The sequence below is a fragment of the Cladophialophora psammophila genome (genome assembly GCF_000585535.1).
Source record: "Cladophialophora psammophila CBS 110553 chromosome Unknown aczJe-supercont1.3, whole genome shotgun sequence".
Taxonomy (NCBI): domain Eukaryota; kingdom Fungi; phylum Ascomycota; class Eurotiomycetes; order Chaetothyriales; family Herpotrichiellaceae; genus Cladophialophora; species Cladophialophora psammophila.
In genome coordinates, this window is record NW_006912924.1 from 1,370,950 (window position 1) to 1,397,312 (window position 26,363).

The 26,363-nt window shown below is 52.0% G+C and overlaps 11 protein-coding genes across 11 annotated transcripts; 6 read left to right on the forward strand and 5 right to left on the reverse strand.

Annotated features, from left to right (window-relative positions):
- Nucleotides 1-164: 164 nt before the first annotated feature.
- On the reverse strand, nucleotides 165-1,824 carry A1O5_02680 (26S protease regulatory subunit 7; the record flags this gene model as incomplete). The annotated part of the gene is made up of 7 exons (XM_007743294.1): nucleotides 165-279; nucleotides 340-413; nucleotides 474-503; nucleotides 559-639; nucleotides 704-1,513; nucleotides 1,561-1,675; nucleotides 1,730-1,824. The coding sequence occupies 7 exons, from the start codon at nucleotides 1,822-1,824 to the stop codon at nucleotides 165-167; spliced, it is 1,320 nt and encodes a 439-aa protein (XP_007741484.1).
- A 447-nt stretch (nucleotides 1,825-2,271) lies between these two features.
- On the forward strand, nucleotides 2,272-3,937 carry A1O5_02681 (T-complex protein 1 subunit delta; the record flags this gene model as incomplete). Its single annotated transcript, XM_007743295.1, has 2 exons — nucleotides 2,272-2,322; nucleotides 2,378-3,937. The coding sequence occupies 2 exons, from the start codon at nucleotides 2,272-2,274 to the stop codon at nucleotides 3,935-3,937; spliced, it is 1,611 nt and encodes a 536-aa protein (XP_007741485.1).
- Nucleotides 3,938-4,662: 725 nt separating this feature from the next.
- Nucleotides 4,663-6,627, forward strand: A1O5_02682 (uncharacterized protein; the record flags this gene model as incomplete). The annotated part of the gene is made up of 3 exons (XM_007743296.1): nucleotides 4,663-5,862; nucleotides 5,987-6,024; nucleotides 6,138-6,627. 3 exons carry the CDS (start codon nucleotides 4,663-4,665, stop codon nucleotides 6,625-6,627), a joined length of 1,728 nt encoding a protein of 575 aa, XP_007741486.1.
- A 1,000-nt stretch (nucleotides 6,628-7,627) lies between these two features.
- On the forward strand, nucleotides 7,628-8,314 carry A1O5_02683 (uncharacterized protein; the record flags this gene model as incomplete). Its single annotated transcript, XM_007743297.1, has 1 exon — nucleotides 7,628-8,314. The coding sequence occupies one exon, from the start codon at nucleotides 7,628-7,630 to the stop codon at nucleotides 8,312-8,314; it is 687 nt and encodes a 228-aa protein (XP_007741487.1).
- A 414-nt stretch (nucleotides 8,315-8,728) lies between these two features.
- A1O5_02684 (uncharacterized protein) lies at nucleotides 8,729-9,025 on the reverse strand (the record flags this gene model as incomplete). Its single annotated transcript, XM_007743298.1, has 1 exon — nucleotides 8,729-9,025. A coding segment is annotated over one exon (297 nt), but the record flags the coding sequence as incomplete, so codon positions are not given.
- A 2,253-nt stretch (nucleotides 9,026-11,278) lies between these two features.
- On the reverse strand, nucleotides 11,279-12,472 carry A1O5_02685 (histone H1/5; the record flags this gene model as incomplete). Its single annotated transcript, XM_007743299.1, has 7 exons — nucleotides 11,279-11,437; nucleotides 11,496-11,708; nucleotides 11,764-11,828; nucleotides 11,884-12,014; nucleotides 12,087-12,109; nucleotides 12,267-12,292; nucleotides 12,379-12,472. 7 exons carry the CDS (start codon nucleotides 12,470-12,472, stop codon nucleotides 11,279-11,281), a joined length of 711 nt encoding a protein of 236 aa, XP_007741489.1.
- Nucleotides 12,473-13,897: 1,425 nt separating this feature from the next.
- Nucleotides 13,898-15,300, reverse strand: A1O5_02686 (flap endonuclease 1; the record flags this gene model as incomplete). Its single annotated transcript, XM_007743300.1, has 5 exons — nucleotides 13,898-14,419; nucleotides 14,476-15,037; nucleotides 15,090-15,094; nucleotides 15,148-15,233; nucleotides 15,288-15,300. 5 exons carry the CDS (start codon nucleotides 15,298-15,300, stop codon nucleotides 13,898-13,900), a joined length of 1,188 nt encoding a protein of 395 aa, XP_007741490.1.
- A 603-nt stretch (nucleotides 15,301-15,903) lies between these two features.
- On the forward strand, nucleotides 15,904-17,184 carry A1O5_02687 (glutaryl-CoA dehydrogenase; the record flags this gene model as incomplete). The annotated part of the gene is made up of 1 exon (XM_007743301.1): nucleotides 15,904-17,184. The coding sequence occupies one exon, from the start codon at nucleotides 15,904-15,906 to the stop codon at nucleotides 17,182-17,184; it is 1,281 nt and encodes a 426-aa protein (XP_007741491.1).
- A 954-nt stretch (nucleotides 17,185-18,138) lies between these two features.
- Nucleotides 18,139-18,908, forward strand: A1O5_02688 (ubiquitin-conjugating enzyme E2-16 kDa; the record flags this gene model as incomplete). The annotated part of the gene is made up of 5 exons (XM_007743302.1): nucleotides 18,139-18,182; nucleotides 18,300-18,345; nucleotides 18,443-18,472; nucleotides 18,530-18,713; nucleotides 18,769-18,908. 5 exons carry the CDS (start codon nucleotides 18,139-18,141, stop codon nucleotides 18,906-18,908), a joined length of 444 nt encoding a protein of 147 aa, XP_007741492.1.
- A 1,757-nt stretch (nucleotides 18,909-20,665) lies between these two features.
- On the forward strand, nucleotides 20,666-22,559 carry A1O5_02689 (NADPH oxidase; the record flags this gene model as incomplete). The annotated part of the gene is made up of 2 exons (XM_007743303.1): nucleotides 20,666-22,216; nucleotides 22,284-22,559. The coding sequence occupies 2 exons, from the start codon at nucleotides 20,666-20,668 to the stop codon at nucleotides 22,557-22,559; spliced, it is 1,827 nt and encodes a 608-aa protein (XP_007741493.1).
- A 1,946-nt stretch (nucleotides 22,560-24,505) lies between these two features.
- On the reverse strand, nucleotides 24,506-25,461 carry A1O5_02690 (uncharacterized protein; the record flags this gene model as incomplete). The annotated part of the gene is made up of 2 exons (XM_007743304.1): nucleotides 24,506-24,975; nucleotides 25,050-25,461. The coding sequence occupies 2 exons, from the start codon at nucleotides 25,459-25,461 to the stop codon at nucleotides 24,506-24,508; spliced, it is 882 nt and encodes a 293-aa protein (XP_007741494.1).
- Between the last annotated feature and the right edge of the window lie 902 nt (nucleotides 25,462-26,363).

The following is a 26,363-nucleotide window of genomic DNA, read 5'->3' on the forward strand; positions in this document are numbered from 1 at the left end:
GCATGTCTTGGGGCGAAAAGAGGTCGACTTAATTCTCTTCCGTCTCCGTTGTTCTAGCTCCAGGTTTATGATACAAGCCCTTGGGCTCACCGGCTGCCGGGCTGGTCTTACGCAACTCCAGGAAAATGCAACGCTCGAAAACGATCCAAGAACCCATTCCTCTTCTAATTGTACTGTGCATATGCCGCCGTGCTTCCGAACTTCAAATTCCCCTTGATCACCTTGTCAATTGCCTTAAGGAAGTCGGCCTCAGAGGTCAATTTCCTTCGATCACGTATGCTGCAACCATATGTTAGCCTGTTTTGAATACCAAACATTGTAAAGACAAGAATGACTCACGCGAACATGCCGGCTTCGGTAGCGACTGACCTTAGCTCGGCACCGGTCGAGTTAGGACACAATCTTGCTATAAGCTGCAAATCTCCATTAGCCTGTTCAAATGCCGGCATGGTCGAATGACAAAGATTGCTTACCTCCCAGCGTATATCCCTCTCAACCGACATCTAGATTTCTCAAGTCAGTATCGTTCTTCGACAGGCTGGAAAAAAAAATACTCACCGATTTTGCATGGATCCTAAGAATACCAGCACGGCCGTCCAGATCAGGCAATGAGAACTCGATTTTGCGGTCGATACGACCCTGTCGCAGTTATGTCAGCAAGCAAAAGCATGCATTGTGAGGAGATATTGCGGCCGGGACTTACCGGTCGCATCAGAGCCGGATCCAGCGTCGAAGGTCGGTTGGTGGCAAACATGACCTTGATGTTTCCTCTCGAGTCAAAACCATCAAGCTGGGTGATAAGCTCCAACATGGTTCGTTGGACTTCGTTGTCACCACCGGCACCATCGTCAAACCGAGCACCGCCAATGGCATCAATCTCGTCGAAGAAGATGATGCATGCCTTCTTCGTCCGTGCCATCTCGAAGAGTTCTCGAACCATTCTCGCACCTTCACCGACATACTTCTGAACCAGCTCGGACCCGATAACCCTGATAAATGTAGCATCTGTTCGGTTGGCGACTGCTCGCGCGCATAGAGTCTTTCCAGTACCAGGAGGCCCATATAACAGGGCACCTTTCGGAGGGTCGATTCCGAGTTTGACGAATCGTTCTGGTGATAACAATGGCATCTCAACGACCTCCCTTAACTTTTCGATTTGCTCTTTGCAGCCACCCACATCTCCATAAGTGACGTCGGGCTTGTCTTCCACTGTCATCATCGTTACGCTGGGGTCGATCTTGGGCGGTAAGGGAAGCATGATGGAGTATTTCTGACGATCAACACCGACGCGCATTCCCTCCTCGATATCTGTAGGGCTAACTCGTTCTCCAAGGTTGACCACGAATTTGGCAATCTGCTTGACGTTGATGATATATTTGCTCTTCTCGCTATCCTTTTCGTCTTGTATGATTTTCGTACATCGAGCGACTTGAAGTGGTTGTTCCTCTTGCATACGTTGGCGGTCCGCGGCAACATCCCAAAGATGAGGAGGCGCAAGGCCAGTGTCTGACTCCTGCGACGATATCAGCATGGGATCTTGAGGGAACGGCGACTCCATACCTTCACGCCGATCTTTTCATTGATGCTCTGTTGCTTCTCCTTGATCTGCTTCTCAATCTGCTTCAAAGCAGCAGCATACGGCGCCGCTCCATAGGTTCTCAGCACCTGAATGTCTCTGAACAAGGTCAATACGCATAAGCCCCCGCAGGCCATTCAAATCAAAACATACTCTTCTGTCAGAGGCGTAATCTTCTTCTCTGGCACATCTTCATCAGCGAAGTTCTTCTGGTATTTCTCCCAGTTCTGGCCGGTTGCGCTGGGCATCTTCGCGGGATATGGTATGAAGGCAGGGTACAACGGTAGTCGAGAAGGGAACAGAGAACTGAGCACCGATATACGGAGCAAGAAACTGTGAGGCTGAGAGTACGACGAGCGAGATGGTTAAGGAAATTAATCGGATGGCGAGAGTGTTGACAAGAGCATGCGAGAGAGCAAAGCGAATGATGCAGGGCTCGAGGGCTCCGTAGTCCGCGCACCCAGCGCGGTGCCTGAATCACCTTTGATCACCTTATGTAAGCCACTAGCCACAGATTGCCACAGACCGCAGACCGCAGGCCGCAACCCGCTCTTGATGGTTCTCCAACTTTCATGGAAATTTCATGTCGCCTGATACCTGCATTCAATGAAATAAATCTCTACAGTCAAGCTTCTGTTGCGACACCGTTTCATTGCCTCTACCCAGATCTCCATTTCCTGTCTGAGTAGCCCATCATGGCTGCAGCGTTGGGAATCCAAGGCAATGTGGGAAATGCGGCATTCAAGGTTCGTTCAGATCGCAGATGATGCAACAACGCTTTATCCCTGACATTTGTACCAGGACAAAGAGAAGCCAATGGCTGTTCGGACAGCGAACATCATGGCCGCCAGGGCCGTCGCGGATGCCATCAGAACGTCACTCGGTCCTCGAGGAATGGACAAGATGATACAGTCGGGCAAAGGAGAGAATCTCATTACGAACGACGGAAGTACTATGTTGAAGAGCATGAGTGTTATGCATCCTGCAGCGAAGATGTTGGTGGACTTGAGCAATGCGCAAGATGTCGAGGCGGGTGATGGGACGACGTCCGTGGTTGTCATTGCTGGCAGTCTCCTCGGAGCCGCAGACCGATTACTTGCGAAAGGCATACATCCCACCATCATTTCCGAATCCTTCCAGAGGGCTTCCAAAGCCGCCGTAAAAATTTTACAGGACATGTCCCAGCCAATCTCGCTATCCGATCGGACCACCCTGCTACAAGCTGCCTCGACTTCCCTCTCTTCGAAGATCGTGTCGCAGCATTCTGGACTGCTGGGTCCCATGGCAGTGGATGCCGTGTTGAAGACAATCGACCCAAAGACTGCTGAAAACGTTGATCTGCGGAACATTCGAATTATCAAAAAGGTAGGCGGGACCATTGAAGACTCGGAAATGATCGATGGACTCGTCCTCAACCAGCCCGTCATCAAGAGCAGCGGTGGTCCCACCAGGATAGAAAAGGCAAAGATCGCCTTGATCCAATTCCAGCTGAGCCCTCCGAAACCAGATATGGAAAATCAGATCGTGGTCAATGATTACAGACAGATGGACAAGATCTTGAAGGAGGAGAGGACATACCTGCTCAACATGGTCAAGAAAATCCAGAAGGCCAAATGCAACGTTCTGTTCATCCAGAAATCGATTCTGCGAGATGCGGTCAATGACCTATCTTTACATTTCTTGTCGCGTCTGAAGATCATGGCTATCAAGGACATCGAACGGGACGAGGTAGAGTTCTTGTGCAAGAGCACGGGCTGCAAACCCATCGCTAACATCGACACATTCACGGAGGACAAGCTGGGCATTGCGGACCTGGTAGAGGAAGTTCAGTCGTCGGGAGCTCGATATGTCAAGGTCACAGGCATTCGAACGGCATCGCCACACCATCAAACAGTATCAATCGTCGCTCGCGGTGCGAATACATTGGTGCTGGACGAGGCAGAGCGCTCAATCCATGACGCCTTGTGTGTTATTCGGTGTCTGGTGAAGAAGAAGGCCCTTATCGCCGGTGGCGGTGCGCCTGAAATCGAAATTGCTTATCAACTAGCAAGGCAGGCGCGGGAGTTGACGGGCACGGAATCCATATGTTGGAAAGCCTTTGCCGAAGCGATGGAGGTTATCCCGACCACTTTGGCGGAGAACGCAGGTCTTAACAGCATCAAGGTGGTGACAGACCTTCGCCACCGACATGACATGGGTGAAAAGAACGCTGGGGTCAGCATCAAAAGTGGTGGAGTGAAGACGAACATTGCAGATGAGAAGGTACTCCAGCCCCTGTTTGTAAGTACGAGTGCCATCGAGTTGGCAGCCGAGACGGTCAAGATGATACTTCGGATTGATGATATTGCACTGTCACGATGATGCAGAGCCGAGAAAAGAAGCTGAATAGAGAGGTATGCACCTACCGGACGACCCGAGGGTTAGGAAAAACTGTAACGGATCCAATGCATAGCGAGGCTCGCTGAATGAATGAATGTACCCTCTTCAAACGCTCATATTGCAGCCTGTTGCTCAATCTTTGGAAAGGCTTATTTGCTACTTATCACCTCTCATCAAGGGGAAAGATGCATCATTCTTTCTATCCTTCTTCTCTGCCAGCCAGAAGAATGCCGACTCCAGAAACATCAGGAATCGATTTGGGGCATTGTTTCGCATATGTAGAATGCTGACAGTGGGGGGGTCAGCTTGGAATACTGTATCTAACATTCGTATTTTCTTACGAGCTGGTTTCTTTAGCATGGGTTGATGGGTATCCGGCCCCTGTTAGGCGCCCAGCATTTGCTTGGAAAACAAAAGGATTTATATGTGTCCCGAGGATATTTCGTGAGTTCGTCTGATTTCGCTCCGTGGTTACCTGGCCTTTTCTTTGATTTTAGGATCTTACAGTGTCATGGCGGTCGAGTTATAGATGCTCGGAAGACCTTAAGAATTCATTAACACGTCGATATATTACCAATACGAGCATCCAAGGGCGGATATATCATACCGGGCTCTCATAACTCAATCACTGCGAAGTCGGCAGTTGATCGAGGGCGAAACGCATCTTGCGAAGCTGGAAGCTTGACACTCGCTCAGAAAATCCCGCCATGTCGTGGATTTCGATCCTTCTCACGCTTTACGGACTGTGGGTGGCTTCGACGCTCTGGAATCTCTTCAAGAACTACCTCTCAGCGCGCAAGACGGGCCTCCCCATCATCGTCTTCCCTCTAAACAACTACCATCCGATATGGATGATTTTCTCTGTCCCCCTTCGACCCCTTTTTGAAAGAGTTCTTCCGGGCTGGGTCTACGAACCCATCAACCTAGCGACCTACGGGTTCGAATTTCGCAGCAAGAACGCCCTCTTCAAGAAATGCGGCCCGGCATTTATTCTTGTGACGGCCGGCTCAAACGAACTGAGTCTTATGGATCCCGAATTGGCCTCGGAGGTTCTCAAACGGATCAAGGATTTCCCAAACACGGATATCGGCGGCGTGATCCTGAATATCTTCGGACCCAGCTTAATCACAAGCGACGGCGAGAACTGGGCGCGACAACGCCGACTCATCGCTCCCAACATCAATGAGAAGATCAGCGGGCTCGTGTTTGGGGAGTCGTGTCGACAGGCGCGCGAGATGCTCGCCTCGTACATGGACGATCTAAGAGGCGTGACGGACGACACGATGCGAGGCATGAAGCAGATCGCCATCAATGTCCTGGGTACGGCGGGATTCGGCATCTCACAGCCTTGGAAGGAGGAGAAGTCCAGCCGCCCTAAGGGATACCGTATGACCTATATGGAGGCCACCAAGACCGTGGTCGAAAGCATCATTGAAGCGGCCGTCATGCCGGCAAAGTTACTCACTCTGCCCATATTCGCCCCGTCGTGGCAGAATATTGGACACGCAAAGAACGAGTTCCCGCTGCATACAAGGGAAATGCTGGAGAATGAGCGGAAGTTGCAATATGACAGTCCCGAGCCCAGAAGTAACCTGATGAGCATGCTGGTACGTCTCTCGGACTCATCCAAGCCCAACGGTGATCTGCACTCCAAGGCAGGCGAACTATCCAAGAGCTCTCAAGTGCTCTCAGAGGAAGAGATCCTGGGAAACCTCTTCATCTTCACGAGCGCCGGATTCGACACGACGGCAAATACTATGGCATACGCGCTGGCTCTGTTGGCCACGTACCCGGAATGGCAGGATTGGTTGTATGAGGAAATTAACACCGTTGTGGGTGCCAGAGGAGCAGAGAATCTGGAGTACGCCGAGATATACCCTCGCCTGCCACGGTGTTTGGCTCTTATGGTAAGCCTTGCGAGACGCTGGAAACAATAGTCATCCTGTCCATCTGTCTCTATCTCTACAATGACATTCAGAACGTATGCGGAAAGAAACTCACTAACCATATCTTCGCGCGGAACCAAAATAGTTGGAGACGATGCGATTCTTCCCACCCTTGACACACATGTGAGTTCTTCCAGCACAAACCAAGGCAATGTTTTTTTGAGGATTTCGTTCCACGACCCTGGCCTGTCCGTGAGAGGAGCCGTCCCGTACTGACGATGGTGGCGACAACATAGCGCAAAGCAAACAAATTCGACGCACGACGTCTCCATAACCACCACCTCGGGCAAGTCCTACTACATCCCCACCAACACAATCATCTATATCAACACGGTGTCCCTCCACCTGGACCCTCGCACCTGGGGAGACGACGCCACGACATTCCGGCCCTCTCGCTGGCTCGTGTCCCCGGACACCGCACCATCCCGCACGAGCGCAGAATATACCATCGCGCAGAACATCAAGTCGCCGCCCAGGGGCACATTCCTGCCGTGGTCCGCGGGCCCGCGGGTCTGCCCAGGCCAGAAGATGTCGCAGGTCGAATTTGTGAGCGTGTTCATGACCATCTTCGGCAAATACCGCTGCGAGGCTGTCAAGATCCGGGACAAGGAGACGGCGGAGGAAGTCAAACAGAGACTCGAGGCCGTCATGAGGGACAGCCAGCCCAAGTTGACGCTGCAGATGATGAGGAACAAGGACATGAAACTGCGGTGGATCAGGCGGTGAGTTTGTATAAATACATGCATCCCTGTATGCGTACACACTCAGCTAGACATTAGCTTCAGATATAGCAATCCTCAACGCATCTACCAGGTCTCTGCCCTTACGCTACTATCTAATATTCCTTGTGCATAGCACTCTTCTATTCCTGGCAGCTGAGAGGCCCCCTGAAGGCAACCAACGAGCGTCCTTTGGGGTGTCCGACATTGGCCGACGAAAACATCAAGTTTTCTGTCTCTCGGGGTTCAGGTGACTGTCAAGGTGCTTTTACATCTTGCCAACACAGGCGGCCATCCTGCGACGCGAGGATGAGCTTATGGAAGAAAAGTGGACGAACCAGAGCAAAGCCGTGATGAAGCGGTACGGAGGTCCAACGATCTTCAGGCAAGACCGAGTTCAGTAATGGATCGACGCCAACTTGAGGTAAGCGACGGTAGAGGTTACATAAGAACGCCTTCCAGGTGTGAACCCACGTTCATCAACAAAAGAGCGGACTACGGCGTCCATGAAGAGCAGGTCAAGTGGAATTTCCGGCGAGAGTTCACCAAAATCACCGACAGCATCAACGAGTTCGAGGGTATCCGGGCCGAGTACACCAGGAATCTCAACGGTCCTAGGCTTGCTCAGATCATACTGGATACGTTTTGGGAGTGGTTTGATTGGCACTACATCGATGAGTCGTTTCTGAACGAGTCGCCCCGGGGACGCCATCAACGTACTCCTCCTCGAACGCGAAGACATGCTTGCGCTCTTCAACTTCATCCTAGATCTGCCTCCCCGCAAAACCGTAAGTGAGGTCGAAATCGAGCGCCCACTGATGATCGAGGCTGTCGAATTGGCTGTTGGGTTTATCCCCGTCGTTGATGATGGAATCGCCTCGTACGAGGCATACAGTGGCAGAGACCGTTTTAGCTATCGGCTCACCGGCCTGGAGAGCAAATACGGGCAGCATCGTGTCTCTTTGCCGGCTGCTGGGTGACTCGTGAAAGGCGAGAGAGCAATGACCATGAACGCACGGCTGGCGAAGCTCTACGGGCGACATGCCCCGATCTGGAAACGCACCATCCAGCAGTCAGCCAGAGCTCTTGAACAGAAGGCAGCACTGCGAACAGTCAGGAATGCGGATGATGTTCTACGAGCGACCGGAAAGCTCAAAGGGAAAGTCGCCAAAGAAGCAGCAGAGGCATTGCCCGAAATGCTGCGTTCAATCGGCCATGTGATCCTGGAAGCTGAGAGAGAGATCAAGATGGCATGGGAGACCTTTCGGATCGCTCGACGAATTGGCCACCTGCAGGATTGTGCAGAAGGGAACAAACGTCGACCATATCAAAGGTCTGCTGCTGGAGGAAATGCTAGAGCCGTACGTTTTACCCATGTTTCGTTATCGTTTTGCCTTCTTGGTGGCCCTGGGATTGAAATTCCCAAGGGGCCGACATTGGAGTTCATCCCTAGCCGCCTAATTAAGAAGGAAGTGAAGGCCAGGGGCCATCCCATCGAGGCGACCACTGTCCCAATCCATACCAAGGGCTTGGGAAGGATATCGCAAAAAGTTGGCAAAGTCGGCGGAGCGAGTAGTGCCATCAACATATTCAACGGTACTACATACACCCACTTTTGTAGGGCGTTGTCTGCGCTGCCTGCTGATTTTCCTGGGTGCAAACGGTATCTACACTGCATGCAGAGCGTCAATTAGAGAACCCTTCGCGTAATCACTACTCGAACATCTCGCACAGGCTTCTTCACTCCCGTCCCGGGCATCACGGCTGGCACCTTCCAACCACCACCATCACCAATACCAGGAGCCGCGATGTCCTGAAGACTAATGATAACGGCACTCAGAGTCACAATTTCCTTTTCAGCAAACGTCCGTCCTGTGCACATGGCAGCTCCAGCGTCCCAAGGTCTGAGCCTCCAATATCGGACAACAAGTTCGCCTGAATCTTGATCAACCTCAAGAAAACGGTCTGGGATGAATCTGTCCGGGTCCGCATACACTGGATGGATCTCGCTGGATAAGCGAGTGTGGTGCCGACACGAACATTCCCGGTTCCAGTTCGTGCTTTCAAGCACCGTCACTGATGGCGATGGGACGCGCAACACATCAAATGGATGTTGCTTCGTTGGCCATGCGGTAAGTTTCGAAAACGCACGCCTTTAAAAGCGAACAGTTGTGTGACAAGGCTGAAAGGTTCATCGACACGATTTCCGGAGTAGAATCTGTCTGGGAAATGTTAATATATGGTGCTATTTCTTCTCGGACTCTGTCTAGAAGACCAGAAACAGAATAGACGTATACTAAAAGCCAGAAAAGCACAGGTTGAGTGTTAGCATTTTGACCCCTCAAGATCGCCAAGTCTCCTCCCCCACGCCCTCGAAATGACCAGTTCTCTCGCTTGTAAAGCAACCTTACCGATTTCTGACATGTCAACATTGAAGTCGACTGCCTGTCCTTGTTGATACTGGTCAATACCCCGATACAGCGCCTCCATCTCGTGAAGGACTCTGAAGGTTAGCTTCAACCCCTCCTGGCTTTCCTGGTAAGTCGGGTACAACGACTCCAGTACCGGCATATAGTTCGCAGCGATTCATCCGGTCCAAGTTAGAAGAGAAGGTACCGAATGAAGCTGCCTTCTGAGGAATGCAGCGCTTCTCTAAGGCCGCTGTCGCGGCGGTTTCGTTTAGGAAACATTCGCTCGATAGGGCCGAAGAGGTCTTTCCAAGCGTCTTCGAGTTTCTTCTTCAGTTCGGGCGAGTCAACTCGCTCCAAAGACGCAGGTAAACAACTTGTTCTGGACGAGTTCGCCGTCGAGAATGTGGCGTGAATGCGACATGATACGATCCACGTCTGGGAGGCTGACAAGGATCTGATGCGTTGCTGTGAGGCTAAAGAGGAAGCTACCATGTCGTCGAATTGCTGAACTAGAGCCGTTATTGTTCTCAAGGCATACCCTGAGCAGATCCCGCTCTGACGTCGGGTAGTCACATACATATCGACCCAGGCCACCTCGGCTGATTATATAACCCGCAAGAGCGATCTCAACCGCCGCGTGGGACCTTATGTTTCCTACCCATATAGAGCAGCTTCTGTGGAGAATAGCAGCCTTGACGGTGGCCATTGGGCCCGCCATTGGCACGCTACTCGTTCTGCTGGAGAGCGTCTCTTCTCATAGTACGGACAAGATGTCAAGCTGGAGTGTGGGAGAGCTTGTACTGCTATACTTCGCTTCACGTTCATACATTATCGTGGAGAGTTTCAGGTCCCTCTATTTTCCTCCCTCCTCTGGCGTTTCTCTCGACATGAGGAACGGAGCGCCCGCACTGTGGATGAGAAGTGATGATTGACCTCAGACTCAGCGGCTATATCGTAGCTTTCACTGCTAAAAAGGACTCGTTCTCTACATTGATACGCTTTACGTCCCCCTGAGAGTCTTAAACGGCTTGGACGAAAACCGGCAATCATGCACATGAAACAAGTATATCCTTTGGCGAGTCACGTTCTTGTGATATCGAGAGAGGCCTCGTTTATCTATCTACGAATTTGACCTGACGCAACATTTCTTTCATTTTTCTTTGGTGCAGCCCGGAGTCCAATTCAGGGGCTCATCGAGGCTTTGACATGTTGCAATACCTGGATCGCTATTTGTCGGGTTGCCGTCTAGAGACGTCGCTATCGGGCCTAGCATGACGAGAATACGTACGCGATGGCTTCAGGTAGTCTTGCGAAAAGAAAGGTTCTGGTATTACGGAGTGCTTGTCATCAACGCGCTTTGGGTGAACAGTCCAGGTACTCCCCGATTAGGAAAGCACTGTACTAATTGTAATACTTGTGTTTGTTACTTGGTAAGTAGGGCGGATTCGCTTAGGTGCTGTAGGTAATATCCAATGCAGAGGATGGAAAGTAGAACGAGTTGTAGGCACGATTGAGCAGAGGCGTGGGAGCGGCTTGGTCGGGAATTTGACCAGTCATGGACCAGGTGGTGGGTCGCTCGACAGACGGAAAAACATATTTCCTGGCCCTTCCATATTCGGCGAGCCCGCCGGCACTGTTGCTCCTTAGTACTTTGTACCAAGTACATGATGATCGTGGTGGTGTGGTAGCATTCACAACTCCGTCGGGTCAACGAGCAGTTCGAGTTCAAGGCGGTTTTTGATTTGTGTATCAGATATCTGCATGGGGATTGTAGAGTCGACGTCTCTTCCTGCTTCCCCATTCCATCAATAGTGAGCAGTGCACGATAAAAGTGTTGTCTTTCCCTCACATGGGCCCTGAGTGTCATTTGTCTTGCTGTAATCCTCGTCCACACCGCCCATATCACTTCCCATTGCCCAGACTCAAAAGTCGCCGAACGCCAATGACACAAGTCCCTCTTGCCACATCAACAAAATAAGACCAGTTAAGACATACCCGATACAAGCGCAAATGCCGACGAAGAACCTTCATGACGTGAGGGACTGTAAAATGGCGATGACTGGTTCTGGCGACCGCCCTCCCTCCCTGTTTGACGCCCACCCATCCCTGCAAACCGTCTGTTTCCCCCAACCCATCGACATGATCTCAAATACAAGATACAAAAGAAGCAGCACATGTCAGGTCGTAACAGCAACATGATCGAAAAGTCAGAGACTATTCGTGGAGTCTCGGTACCAGCTGTGACCTTCAAGCCCCTGCCGATGCCGGCTTCGCGGCGGTGGCTTTCTTTGTTGTCGCTGCCTTCTTGGGCGTCACCTTCTTCGCACCTGTAGTGGTCTTTTGCTTGGTGACGCGCCCTGACTTGGTCTTCTTCAGAACAGTGGGGGCTTCAGTGACAGCAGGGGCCTGGATCACTGTCAGCAATACAGTCCATGGAATGAGGAAGCCGATTGAAAGGTCATACAGGTGCTTCAGTCTTGGTCTTAGTCTTGGGTGCTCTCTTAGTAGCGGTGTTGGCCTTGGGCTTAGCGGCGGCGGCGGCCTTCTTTGGGGTGGTCGCTTTCTTCGCTTTGGTAGTCGCTGACTTGGGCTTAGCCACAGTCTTAGTTTTGGGCGCCTTTGGTTTTGCTTCTTTGGTTTCTTTGGGCTCTTTGGTCTCTTTGGGGGCCTTCTCCTTCTTCGAGGGAGGTCAGTATGCTTGGGGGACCGGCATGGGTGTTAGTGATACGAACCTTCACAGTCTTCTTCTCAGCGGGCTTGGCTTCCTTCTTCGCCAGCTTGACAGGACCAGAGGGACCTAAGCGATGTAACTCAGCACCAAGACACTTGGACGATGCAGCGATGGGTCATACCCTTGGGCTGTTGGAAGTCACCCTTCTCAACACCAGTTTTCAGTGCCTTGTTGAAAATGGAGTCGAATTGAGTCTCGGAGGTGACCGTGACGTTGTTGTTTGCCTTGACATACTTCTTGATCGCTTGTCGACTGATGAGTCAATTAGCAGCTGTTTCTTGACACGGACCGCCGGCGACGACGAGGTGGAGGGAGAAGACTCACCTGCTTCCATTGCGCTCCTTGAGCTACATGTCGCGACGCGTCAGTATGACAGCCAGACAATGAAATGATTATAGACAACTGCCACAACCTCTTTCGCCCACTCCACGCTTGAGACAGGCGGCAAGATAGGTGGATTGGGGAGGGGGGGCATCGAGGTTGTCGCAAAGCGGCTAGACTTACGTTCAGAATGGCCTCCTTGATCATGTCTGATATACAGAGTCAGCATTGACACGCGACAACGATAGACTTGGTTCCGGCATGATACGACCATGTCTTCTCCGGCAAAACGTACCTTTGTATGAGGCATGGGCGGGGGCGGCAGCAGGCTTCTTTTCCTTCGCTTCCTTGGCCGGAGCAGCAGCGGCAGCAGCTTTTTTAGCAGGCATTGTGATGGTGGAAGACGGACTGAGGTGGGCAATTGATGGATAAAAGCGATAAAATGGTGACAATGGGCGGAGTGAGCGGTGGGCGAGGTGTGGTGAGTAGATTTGAGAGGAAGGATGGGAGATGGGATGGGCTGCTGCGAGCGCGCGAGGCGGGGGAGACGGCGCATGCTTTATACCTGCCATGTGACGTGTGCAGCCCGCAGGTTGATCCAGAGTTGATCCCGCGACCTGCGCCCTTCTTCAGCCAATCACACACGGCTGCCAGCGGAATTCCCATCACCACATTTTCCTGATGTGCCTGGCTCGCTGGCACCCCGAAATTATCATCATTCTGCGTCTGCGTCTGCGTCTGCGTCTGCGTCTGCATCTGCTTCTGCTTCTGCTTCTGCTTCTGCTTCTGCTTCTGCATCCCGCCCGCCCAGAGGAAACGGAAACAGAAACACGAAAAGCCTCCCGCCACCCCCGTCTGATCCATCACAAAGTCAGATCACGCGCGGCACTCCAAGAGCCTTCTCGCTCGCCCTACCCCCCTCGCCCCCCTTCCTCCCCCCCCCTCAAGTCCTCTCTTTCTCTCTCTCTTTCTCTTCCTCTTCCTTTTCTTCCACTTCCACTTCCTCTTCCTCTTTGTCCACTCTTGTCACTCTTGTCACTCTTGTCACTCTTTTCTCACCACATCTTCCATTCATTCCACAACCTCGTAACCTGCATCCGTGATTTTGCTGCCTATTTCATCCATGGTGATTGACCTTGCTGTCGCTCACGGCGCCTGATCATCTTCTATTGTTGATATAAACATGTGTCTAACATCCTCTCTGGCACTGTCGAGCTTTCTACCCGTGTCGTCAATTGACCCCGATGCTCGTGGGATAACTCTTCGGCAGCAATATCCGCGTCAACACAAATCTGTTAAGTGTTACTTAGCTGCTGCTGTGGGAATGCTCGCAGGGTCAGGCAAGAGGCCCTTCGGTCATGTGCTGGGGCGATTTGGTTTGTCTAGGGCAGCCATTTGGAGTCATCAAGTGTTTCACTGTTGATGGTGACATGACCAGCATGTCCTTGCACTGCTGCACTGGACTCTTCAACGCGAGGAGAGGATGGATCAAGCTCAGCCATTGGGATTGAGAGAATCCGATCGGCTGGATCATGTGAACAGTTCCCAGACAGGTTAGAGCAAATTCTATCTCAACCTTCTGGACCGTGTAGTCTTGAGGCCCAGCTCAGCAATTCTCAGTCCGCGACAAATCTCGTGGCGTGAGCACACTGGGTAGCCGCCGTCCCATCCACCCTGTTTACCCTCCAGAACGCCATGCCATGTAGTGTGTTGTCGTACACACTAGTTTGAATCCTGCCTCACCCATAATCTCATCCGTCATAAAATGCATGTCGACTTCCGAAATATACGTGCTCCCTGTGGCGCCTCTCTTCTCATGTCGACAGATGTGCCTTGGACTTGGATTCCTTCTTTGTTTTGGCCTCTTCCTTCTTTTTCTTCTTGGCTTCGGCAATTTTCTCGTCGTGCTTGCGCTTCAGGCTCTTCTTCTCTGCTTCCGTCTTCGGGAGGGTTTTGAAGAATCCCTCCAGTCGCGACTGTTGGGCGGTTTTGACATTTCTCTGCAACTTTTGAGCGGCACTGCGGACACGGTCCTCGTTGAAACCCTTTTCATGAACCAGGAATTGAACAAGGCCCTCGACATCAGGCGCTTCCCACTTGAAATCACATTCCGGATCATCTGCGGATCGAACATCAGGGTGGAGGAACAGCTCTCTCGCCTCCTGGTATGGCCAGTCTTCGGGAATTGTATATCTCTTCTTGGGATCATTCTCAATGAACTCAACCACCTTTTCCAACGAACCGTATTCTCGGATCAGCTTCAAAGCAGTGTTGGGGCCAACTTTGGGAATTGGATCCAGATAATCACAGCCCAACAGGATGCATAAGTCGATGAACTGGACCGGTTAGTTGACCACACCAAATAGTCGTTTTCATGGGAAGAGATCCATACCTGATTCCTGTCCATCCCAAGTCCCTCCAAGGTCTTATCGAGGTGTATCTCCTGAATGGGTTCCTTCCGCTGTTCGCTGAATGTAAGGTGCCGCAGCAGGATCGGTGAGTTGAACGTCAATGTGTCCATGTCTTCAGACGCGGCTGCATACACCTTTCCAGCACGCGCTAGAACAGCACACTGTGCCTCCGCCTCGGTAGGGGCAATAATGTAGGGAATGCCCATCAACTGAAGGAGCCGCCGACACTCTTCGTTATGTTCTCGCGTAACTCTGACTGTGCGCCTTGAGAATTTCTCAACCTCTTCAGCAGTACCAGTCTCTTTTGCCTCCTCATGCTGGTCACTGGCTTCGCTCTTGCGAGCAAAGCGCTTCGCCAATTCACCGGATTTGAGCTTGGGTGGTGCGCCGTCGAAGACATAGAGTGGTTTGATGCCGTTGTCGACCATACGCAGAGTCCGGTAGAACATGCCCATGAGATGAGAAGTGGTTTCGCCCGTGTCAGACATAAGCTGTTGACCATCTGAACGGACTGCTATCAGAAAGCTGTAGATGCTCATGGATCTGCAGAAGTCAGTCACTTGGTCTTTGGTTCGATACGTGATACAGAGCATACGCATCCTGGTGTATATTTTGTCAGTTCAAGGCATCAACAGTATACAACGGCCACTTACAATTGCAACTTTCCTACCAAAGTGGTTCTTGATCTCACCAGTCTTGATGGCATCAGGCGCCTCCTCGGCGATGACATGGTAGAGTTCTGTTCACAGTGAGCTGGTTAAGATCTGACAATCGTGTCAGCAATGCAACATACGCTTGATACCCATCTTCTCGAAACGTTGCACCTCTCACAGTTTGGTAGAGTGGACGTCAGAGGTAGATCGCATGACAAGAAGATGGAAGTCGAAGATGCGCGTAGAGTGATCTTTCAGAATCGCGTTTCGCGCCTGTAGGACGAAGTGGACAAGAGTGGATGACGTAACTGCGCCCATGCGGCAAGAGCTCCTCCGCAGACGCAGCCTACGGCGGAGTCAAGACTTTGTAGCGCAGCTTTGGCTTGCTGCGATTCAAGTACGATTCTCCAAAGGGCATCCTTGGGCACTCCTACGCTTCCACCGAGGAAGACCTGGTGGCTTCTTAATCCCTGAGCGCTCAGTCTCTGAACAGGAGTCTCCATGATCTCCTGCAGACTTCCGTCTGTAATTCAATTAGCATGTGAACCCGTCCGCCGCCTCGGAGATTCTTCAATCTTTTGACTCGCAGGACCACTTGAAAATCGCCTCGGCATTTTGCGAGTATATATAACCAGTAGCACCCATTGAATCACCTCGCTGATCTCCCCGTCCCCAAATTGGACCATTTCTTCTTCGAATTTGAGACTTTTATTGTCCTCATTTCTTTACACTACTTTCGCTGAAGTGTCTCTTTCCATGCTGTCTCGGTCCCTCCTTCGTCGAGCTGCGCGGGTGCGCCTGGCCTCCGCAGCACGCGCTTCCCATCGCAGACATGCCTCCTCCGCCGCAGCTTTTAGATGGGAAGACCCTCTCAACCTGTCAAACTTTCTGAGCGAAGAAGAACAAGCGATTCAGGAGACGGCACATTCTTATTGCCAGGAGCGCCTGCTGCCTAGGGTGTTGGAAGCATACCGCCAGGAAGACTACGACAAAACAATCCTGCAGGAAATGGGCGAGTTAGGTTTATTGGGTGCCACAATAAAAGGTTACGGATGTGCTGGCGTGAGTAACGTCGCCGCCGGTCTGATAACACGAGAAGTGGAAAGAGTTGACTCGGGGTACCGGTCAGGCATGTCTGTTCAAAGCTCCCTGGTGATGGGTCCCATAGATGAGTTTGGGACACAAGAACAAAAAGATAAATACCTGGAGAAGCTGGCCAGAGGTCAGCTAGTCGGCTGTTTTGGCTTGACAGAGCCCAATCACGGCTCGGACCCAGGTTCGATGGAGACAATTGCGAAGCCACATCCGTCCAAGGAGGGATATTTCTCTCTGTCGGGGTCAAAGACCTGGATCACGAATTCGCCAATCGCGGATGTGCTGCTTGTATGGGCAAAGTTGCAAGAAACAGGCAAGATCAGAGGTTTTGTGATTGAGAGAGAGAAATGTCCACCGGGCACTCTCGAGACGCCACCTTTGAAGAACAAGAACGGACTTCGAGCATCGATAACGGGCATGATACAGCTAGACGACTGTCCCGTACCGAAAGAGAACATGTTCCCAGATATTGAAGGTCTCAAAGGTCCGTTCGCTTGCCTCAATTCGGCGCGGTATGGTATCGCATGGGGAACAATGGGCGCGCTTGAAGACTGTATCAGTCGAGCGAGAGAATATGCCCTGGAGAGGAAGCAATTTAAGAACAATCCAATCGCCAAGTATCAGCTGGTTCAAAAGAAGCTGGCCGATGCTTTGACGGATGCAGCTTTTGGACTAGCTGCGGCATACCAAGTTGGCCGCCTGAAGGACGAGGGGAAGGTCACTCCAGAAATGATTTCAATGATCAAGAGACAGAACTGTGATCGAGCGTTGGTAAATGCCAGGCATCTTCAAGAGATATTTGGTGGAAACGCGGTCAGCGATGAGTACCACATTGGGCGCCATGTTGCAAATCTTTTCGTCACGCAGACATATGAAGGGCAAAGTGATATACACGCCTTGATCCTAGGCCGGGCCATCACTGGGTTGCAGTCATTTTGCTAGGCACGAGTCGACTGTTAGACGCTGAATTCAATTGCTTTCCACGTTCCTCGTCACTTCCCAGTCGTCGCCACCAATGTTTTCAATTATTCTCAATGTATCCTTCTGCTTGGATACTTGTAGGTGTCTCGGTATCGAGCATAGTACCGGGACTACGACGTAAGTCTCCTTGGTACTTGTGGTTGTGCTCCAGTAAGCGAGCGGTCTCCCTGACTCAGAAGGCGGAAGAGACGGATAAATGAACCCTTATTTTATGAGCCAATATATCGATAGGTATTTGGAGATGGTTTGAATGTCGCGGGCCATGCTTTGTCAGAAAGAGATACCTTATAATGACAGGAAATATGGCCTCGCTGGCGGTGGCGAAGTCAGGGAAAAGTTGAAGCCCAAGGGGATTTCATTGGGCGCCCGGCGGCAAGGAAAAGGCACCACCAAGGCACCACCCACGCACCGCCCACGCCGCCCACGCCGCCCGGCCGCCTTAGATGTTACCCTTGGAGCGTCACCTTAAAGTCACTTGTCGCCCCTCGCCTGCCCGCCAGCCCACTATTAGTATTACTGCCAGCCCTGAGTCCGCAGTCTCCCACCCAAGTCCAGCACCTTCTGCGGCTTGCCAAGCGTGACGCCTTCTTTCAGTTTAAACTGCGATCCGTTCGGCTGAAAGTCGATCTCTCTTTCCTTTTACCACTGACTACATAACCACCAAACCAACTTCACAGTGATCAGACATCTTGACACCACCACTTCGTTTCGTGCGACTACCTCATCGTCCCTCTAATACTTAATTCTTCTCGTCGCACAGTCCTCAGGTTCGTCCGCTATCCTTTAATCTGACGACCTATTTACCAACCGCTTTTCAGTAGGGTTGACTCAGACCATAGCCCCACGTCCACTTGATATCGACCACCTTTGGCCCTCAAACCCTTCCTACAACTCAGATAAACCACATCTTCAGCCATGGCTTTGAAGAGAATCAACAAGGAACTCACAGATCTTGGCCGGTGAGTCCTCCCTTCTCCCCAGATATATATGCGGCAAGACGGTGCACGAGCCGAACTCGGGCCTGATAAGATCATACGGAATAGTTTGGAAGTACATACTGATATTATTGAATGCAGAGATCCTCCCTCCTCATGCTCAGCCGGCCCTATGGGAGATGACCTGGTGAGTATGACGTCCTGAAAAAGCCGCCGCAGACCGACAAGTCGGATGGTCGGACATGGCTTGCTCGACCTGAACAATTGGCTAACATCAATATCAGTTCCACTGGCAAGCAACAATCATGGGTCCTGTAAGTTGCCACAGCCCCTTGACCGCGTTTTGTGTTCGAGACTGACCAATTTGGCAGAGTGACAGCCCATTCCAAGGCGGTGTCTTCTTCCTGGCCATCCATTTCCCTACAGACTACCCCTTCAAACCACCGAAGGTCAATTTCACCACTCGAATCTACCACCCCAACATCAACTCCAACGGCAGCATCTGCCTGGATATTCTTCGAGACCAGTGGAGCCCGGCTCTGACAATATCCAAAGGTATACACGATCGCCTCCCACACAACGGGAGATACATGGCTAACAAACCTAACAGTCCTCCTCTCCATCTGCTCTATGCTGACCGACCCCAACCCCGATGATCCACTTGTTCCAGAGATTGCTCATGTGTACAAGACGGACCGTGCTCGATACGAGGCAACCGCCAGAGAATGGACGAGAAAGTTCGCAATCTAGTTTCTATGGCAGAATGGACAGTGGCGGTTGCTGGGCGGTGCCCGGCAGCGCCAAGCGGCAAGGGCCATGGTGCTGGCACAGGCGAGAATTGGCAGCGTTTGGAGCAGCGAGCAACGGCAACAACGACGGCCAACTCACAAGGGATTCGGTAGATGGGACCCGCGAATCCACGGACGCAGTTGGCAGAGTATGAGACATGCATTACACCAAGGGATGCAATGACGAGCAACGGGAGAAACAGGCGCAGACGTTATGGAGGGATGTTTATTGTCCATGAGCACGATCTCGGATGAACTCTTATGATGCATTACCACAGGGCGTGCTTGAGGGATAACTGACAACTGTGCTTCTTGCGTACCCCACCACGTGTTTTTCTTTTCTTGGTTTTGGTTCGGGATCGACTCTTTTAGGACCATCTGTTCGTATTTTGAAGTTCCTTGACCAAGCCAGTACGGCTATGACCCTTGAGATCTGATGGCCCTGCCGCCTCGCCGCATTCTTCGACGAGGAGGAGGAGGAGGAGTCCGTAGGCTGCGAAGTGGCCGCTTGCATCGCCAAGGTGATCGAACAGAACAGATCCACTCAATTAGAAGGGCCGTTCGGCAAGTGACGACCGCACTCCGGCGATGGATCCAAGGCTCCAAGGCCCCAAGGCTCCAAAGACTGGTTGGTGCATCGAGCAGCCAGGCACGTGCCCAAAGCAAGGCCGTCCAAACATGGCCTTAGGTGGATTGCGTGGCCTGGTGGACAATGGCTGCAGGCGTACCCAGTACGAGGTACGTAGCATTGTGGTCCGTACTGGGTATGTGAGGGAAAGCCTTGCATCGACTGAAACAAGGAGGCTGAGCGGCAAACACGACGGACACTCGAGGGAGCTGCAAAGGTTGGTTGTCCAGCATCGTCTGGCCCGTCTGGCCCGTTTCGGAGGCTCGTCGATCCCTGGCGCGTTTCACCAACCCTCACTTGGCCCTCATCCACTCTCATCCACCACGTACCACCGCCAAATCATCGTCGCCCAAACTCATCTCTCGAGCTTTTTCATGTCCGACTCTACTCTTCGTCGACATTGTCTGGCCTTCGCTTCTCTCTAGGTCTCGACGCTTGATACGCTATCACCAGTAGCGATGTGGATATCCACGTCCTGCACCAAGCGTTCCCATTGACCTACGCTGCTCCATCTGTGGCTCCGTCCTGCGGATCTGCACCTGAACAAACTCCCCCTGAAAATTGCATGAAGGGCTTGCGTGTAAGGGTCGACAAACTCTGTCAAGCCGCTGATGTCTACTATTATGTAGCGAGAAGCGCCGAAGGGGGAGGGGGAAAATGCCCTTCCACTCAAGCCCTATTTCTCCATCGTCCCTGTCCCTCGATCGTCTGTTTATCCGTGCAGATCGTCTTCTTTTCTTCCCTGGCCCGGTGCACCGTCTTTGTTCGTTTGGATAGATTGCCGTTGGACACTCTCATTTCGCTTCCAACAGGCCGAGACAGGCTCGCCTGGTGCTAAAACCTCCCCATTATCCTGGTTGTACGAGGTGAGTATATTGAAGTCGCTAGTGAGGCGGTCATTTCCTTCATACTAATACTGTGTCAAGACGGCGTTGTGAAACGGTCTGGGAAAAAACCGTCTCGAGTCTCTACCCTCCTGCCACAACATCGGTCGCCGAATTGCAGCGTGCAGTGGACCATCATTGGAAACAGATTCGTATCAGGGTGTTCTGGACCGCAGCCCTCGGACCGTACATTATCGCCTGCCCGCCATGAACAACTCGACGCCGCCACCCTATCCTTCCTACTTCGACAAGCCGCTCGGACGGTCCAATACTACGACGCATAATAATGCTCCAATGTATTACATCGAGAAGCCGTTGGCCAGGTCAAACACATCGTCGACATTTTCCTCGATGACGGAACGAACAAGATCAACTCCTCTGTCGAGGATGTTGCTGTCCGGGGAAGTGAGCGGCGAGGCACCCCGAGACCTGAACATGAGAGAGAAGTTGGAGAGGTGGATGGTCAACGAGGGCTCGAGGCGGATAGTGGTGGCAGTGTTCGTGCTGGTACACGGACTGGTCTTCGCCTTCGGGTTCATGAACTACCAACTGAAGGACAACCTGACGGGAGCGCGGGCGACATTTGGCATCACATATCCCATTGCGCGGTCAGCCGCACTGGTCCTACACTTCGACGTTGCTTTGATCCTCTTCCCTGTCTGTCGGACGTTGATATCGTTACTCCGCCAAACGCCTCTCAACAGCATCGTCCCATTCGATAAGAACCTCACCTTCCACAAACTTGTCGCCTACTCTATCGTCTTCTTTACCTGGGTCCACACCATTGCGCATTGGAACAACTTCGCCCAGCTGGCCGCCAAACAGAAGCTGGGCTTTGTCGGCTTCTTGGAGGCCAACTTTCTGACTGGCCCGGGCTGGTCTGGCTATGTCATGCTCTTTGCCTTGATGGCAATGGTTTTCACTTCAATTGAGAAGCCCCGACGAGCCAATTTTGAGCGGTTCTGGTCTGTCCACCACCTGTTTATTGTGTTTTTCGTCTTCTGGTCCGTCCATGGCGCCTTCTGCATGATCAAGGCCGACACTGCTCCTTTCTGCTTCGGTACAGGTGTATTCTGGGAATACTGGATGTACGGAGGCTTCGCATACCTCATGGAGAGAGTTCTCCGAGAAATCCGCGGGCGACACAAGACCTACGTGACCAAGGTCATCCAACACCCCAGCAACGTCGTGGAGATTCAGATGCACAAGGAGAAGACGAAGACACGTGCAGGCCAGTATATCTTCCTCTGCTGTCCCGAGGTCTCTATCTGGCAGTACCATCCTTTCACCCTGACATCGGCGCCGGAAGAAGATTATATCTCTGTCCATGTGCGAATGGTGGGCAACTTCACCAAAGCTCTCGGAAAAGCACTCGGCTGCCAGGAGGGCAAGGGTCGAGGTGACAATAAAGGTGACGGCGCGAAAAAGCTACGCTCCGAAGTTGTCTCCATGGCTCCGGGAGGTCTGACAAAGCTCCTCCCGCGCATCTACGTTGATGGCCCCTTCGGATCCGCCTCCGAGGATGTGTTCAAATTCGAAACGGCAGTACTAGTCGGTGCGGGTATTGGAGTCACACCGTTCGCCAGTATCCTCAAGTCTATCTGGTACCGTATGAGCCAAGGTGGCGGCGGTCAATCGCGGCTAAGAAAGGTCTACTTCTTCTGGATTTGCCGGGACTTCGGTTCTCTGGAATGGTTCAAGAGTCTGCTCACCGCTATTGAAGCCCAAGATAAGCAACACGCCATCGAGATCCACGCTGTATGTTTTCTCCCTTCCCTTAGACGTCCCCTCCCAAACCACGTTTTGCTAACTAGTTCACCTACAGTACCTTACTGCCAAGATCTCCGCTGCGGACGCCAACAACATCATGCTTAACAGCAGCGACACCGATGCCATCACAGGATTGCGCACTCCGACGAACTTCGGCCGCCCCAACTGGGACATGGTCTTCCGGGCGATTCGCAAACTCCACTCTCCCGGCGAGGCGGGTGTGTTCTTCTGCGGGCCCAAAGGCTTGGGGTCGCAGTTACACATACTGTGTAACATGTATAGCGAGGGTGACAAGGGCTTCAGCTTTGTATGGGGCAAGGAGAACTTCTAATTTGCCAGTTCTTTTCGTTCACTTGCCTTGCTACTTGTTGCCACTGAGGAGCGTTATACACTGTTGGATACTGGAGGGATCTTTGGCTACAGGCAAGACTTTCGACTTATTTTAGGAAAATTGGGGAATTGAGGCAGCAGCCAAACGCTGTGGACGTCGTCCACAGTCCGACCTCAACAACGGACATTCCTGTCCTCTACCACTTAAATTCGGCACTTCCAAGGGGAAAGCCTTCATGTTGTTTCTACCATTGTTTCATATAGAAGATACCACGATACATCACCAGTACTCGGTCAACGAGACTTTATGTGGCGAGATAGAGAAATGAGAAATTTTTTTGGAAAACGGCGAAATTACGACGGATCTGTTCCTTGCCATTGTCGTTGACCCCATTGTTGTCCTCTCTTTGCGTGCTGGGGCATATCACAACACCCTTTGGTTCAGTGACACATATATCTCCGCATTGAACCGAACCGAATCGAATCGCGTCTTCATGAAGTCAACATTTATATATATATTTATATGTCTTCCAAGGTCGCTTTCCCGTCCGCCCCCTGCACTGGCTTGCATGAAGCAGCATCAACTCGAACGGACTCCACCACGACACCTGTGGGATAATACTTGAGCTCACAGGATGTCCGGCATCGAGAGACCTTTGACCTTGCTCAAGCTTCCAGTGGGGATATGGCTGCTGATCTAGAAATATGTCGCGTCTGTTCACGCTTGTGATGGTGTTGAGCCTTCCACGAAGGACATGAAATTGACGATCTGCAAGTCGCTCTGTTACGACGAAATAAAGCCCGCGTTCGGCCTGGCGCCAATCCCCCGACCCGCCTCATCAATGACAACGGCACCCAATCATCCCGCCCCAAGCCCGGGAGAGGATCGAACAATCCATCCTCCCCTAATTCTTCGCTCGCCTGTCTCAACCGGACCATGTGGCAGCAGGCAGACTTCACAGTCACCTACCCAAACTTAACAAGAGGCACCCTGCAGGCACCTAGCTATGGGGACAAGCACCTGTGGCTTCTTGATCTGATCGAGATGCATATCCTCCCTCCACTGTCTTCACAATCGTGATGGACCCACGCCGGACGACGAGAACGACCTTTTCACTCTAGTCGCCCCCCCTTCCGTGAGAAGACATCGAGATCAGCCTGGCGTGCTCGGCAAGATATCTCCGACACTCGTCGCATCATCCTCCAGAGCCGCGGAATTGAGATCACGATGGCCTTCGACTGTGACATCAGCGTGACTCAGGTGTATGCGGGACATCTGATGGTCAAGGCCTTTGCCTGTGTAAGACTTCTCGCTTTTTTGTTCAATTTCAGGAGTGAACTTTTGCTAACTGCAAGCCCGGAACATCGTATTGAATGCAAAAGGTCTGCGGATGGAAGGGGTCCCCGACTTTTCAAGTGAATCGAGGCATGGATTCTGGGTTGCTGAGAGTGCGGCCGTGACAGAACGCCAGCTTAGAGGGCACAGAAGCACTTCAGCCCGTGTGGGCGTGTTGGCATCCTTTTAGTCAGAATCTGTCCTGGCACCTATTTGTCTGCATGTCTGTGGCGGCGTGAGAGTTCTGTGAGCCGGTCGAAACAAGGGGTCTTCTGGAAGCACCCAGGCTGGATACAAAGTCAGTGGTCCAGTACTATCCGGGGGGGGGGGGGGGGGGTCGGTGATTGCCGGTACATGACAAGGAACAGAAGGGGCAATGAGCGACTTGGTGGAATTTTCCAAACACATTCAGAAGAAAAGTAATGCAACCCACAGAAAATGCACAGCTCTTCCTCCATCTTGGCCATGGACCAAAGAAAAACAAAAATGAAAAGCCCGAACCAAGCCGCCCCCGATATATCCTTCATAACGCCCATTGCCTGCATCCATCCACTTTTTCTATACCCACCTCTTAACCCTATGATGAAGCCCCTGCATCTTATTCCGGCAAATCATGGCAGGCGGCTGCCTCTAGTCCCTTTCAAGCTGTAGACCGAGACAACCCTCCTTACAACCCTGCCACTGCCACCCTTCACCAACGCGTTGAGCTCACTGCCATGGACCACAGCAAACAGCACCATAGTGGCAAACATCAGCACCGCGTCAAAGAGATACAGAAACACCTCGTGCGAGATCAGGTAGCCAGAGTTTCCCTGCCCATACTCGACCAGTCGGAAGACGGACCGCACGAGGATGAGTAGACTGGCGCCGTAGAGGGTGTAGATGTGTTTCTTCCAGACCACCGCGATGTTGATGTCGGCGAGGACCCTGGACGAGGGCCCCTGGTGCATGCGCAGGTGGAAGGTCAAGCCGACGGTGACGAAGAAGGAGAAGAAGATGACTTGGATGACGAGCCCGCCGATGATGATGTTCTTGCCCGTGTTCATGGACGATTCGGTCCCGCTAGCCATGATTCCGCCACCTAGAGAGAGTTTCCGGTTGATATCAACGCCACAGAGCAGAAATAGTCCATGGAGGCGGGAAAAAAAGACTTACCAGACGCTTGCATCAAGAACGAAAAGACGTCGCCCGCGACAAATATCTTGGTCAACCACCTCGGATTCAAGATCGAATGAGCCGCCCCATCCGTCAACAAGATAATCCTCCCGAGCTCCATGTAGATAGTAGCCGCGAACAGCGCCGGGGCGACGAGGATGAGGACCGACTGCAGCACAAATCCCCCCACGCTCCAGTTCGGGCTCTCTTGAGATCCAATCGCCCGGCCAACGTACCCGATGGCTTCAAAGTACCCGCCAACACAGAAGGGCACGAAGAACCATGTTCGTGTGCGGAGGAGCTGGTATGTGTGCAGGAAAGACGCGAGGGCGAACAAGGTGACGAAAATCACGGCCGCGGCTGCCGAGGGATCGTAGCGGTAGAGTTTGAAGTCCGAATTGTCGTTCGCCATTTGTTTGTCAATTGGGGAACAAGAAGCCGACTTGGAAGTGTAAACGGGGAGGACACACTGCGTAGAGAGAGCACAAGAGAAGAGAGGAGAAAGGAAAATCCTCTTTGAAGGAGCCGTGAATGAAGACAGAGACTTAGGGAAACAGAGCAGTTTCGAGGTTCAAACCTGATACATAAATACCCAATCCATCTTCGATGTTTGTTTGTTTTTTGCCTGCTGCCTAGACATCGGGCGGCTGATAACACGCATCTTTGTACGGTTGTAACAGTGGGGACCATCAGAATGCCGCGGATTGAATGTGTCGGGAAAGTCGATGTATCGAGTCTAGCAAGGAAGGTCGATGGTGTCGAGGCTGTGACTGTGGGCAACAAAGGGGAAATTTGTAGAAATACGCGCATGCAAGATCCGAGGCTCCACAGTTATACGCGTATTCGGCCTACCTTCCCTCTCATATCGTATTGCGACGAGGCTGTGCTGCCCTGGTGGCCTAGCAGTATCCATCGAGAACCGCCTCCGTCTCTCTCTCAACACATTTCAGGTTTGTCCCTGCACAAGTTTGTGCTTGCCCGCTTCTTCTATTATTGTACAGGTTATGCGTATCCAGTACACTTGCTCAACTTTGAGAAGGCGACGTTCATCATGGTGCCAGCGTTATGATCTCGAGAATGCTCTCCCATATCTCCCTTGAAAGATTTTTTGTCTCTCGCACGGGGCTGCCGGTCGCTGGCTCCAGCGGAGATGCTTTAACCATCTGTTACTATTGTAAAAGCCAGATTTTGTTAAATTGCACTTTGATTTGACCACTCTGCGATAGAGCTCTGCACACAAACTCAACAAGAAGGTATCGCCGACTACAGCTTGAGGGGAGAGATAATAAAAAACCGAATACCCAGAACAGATAA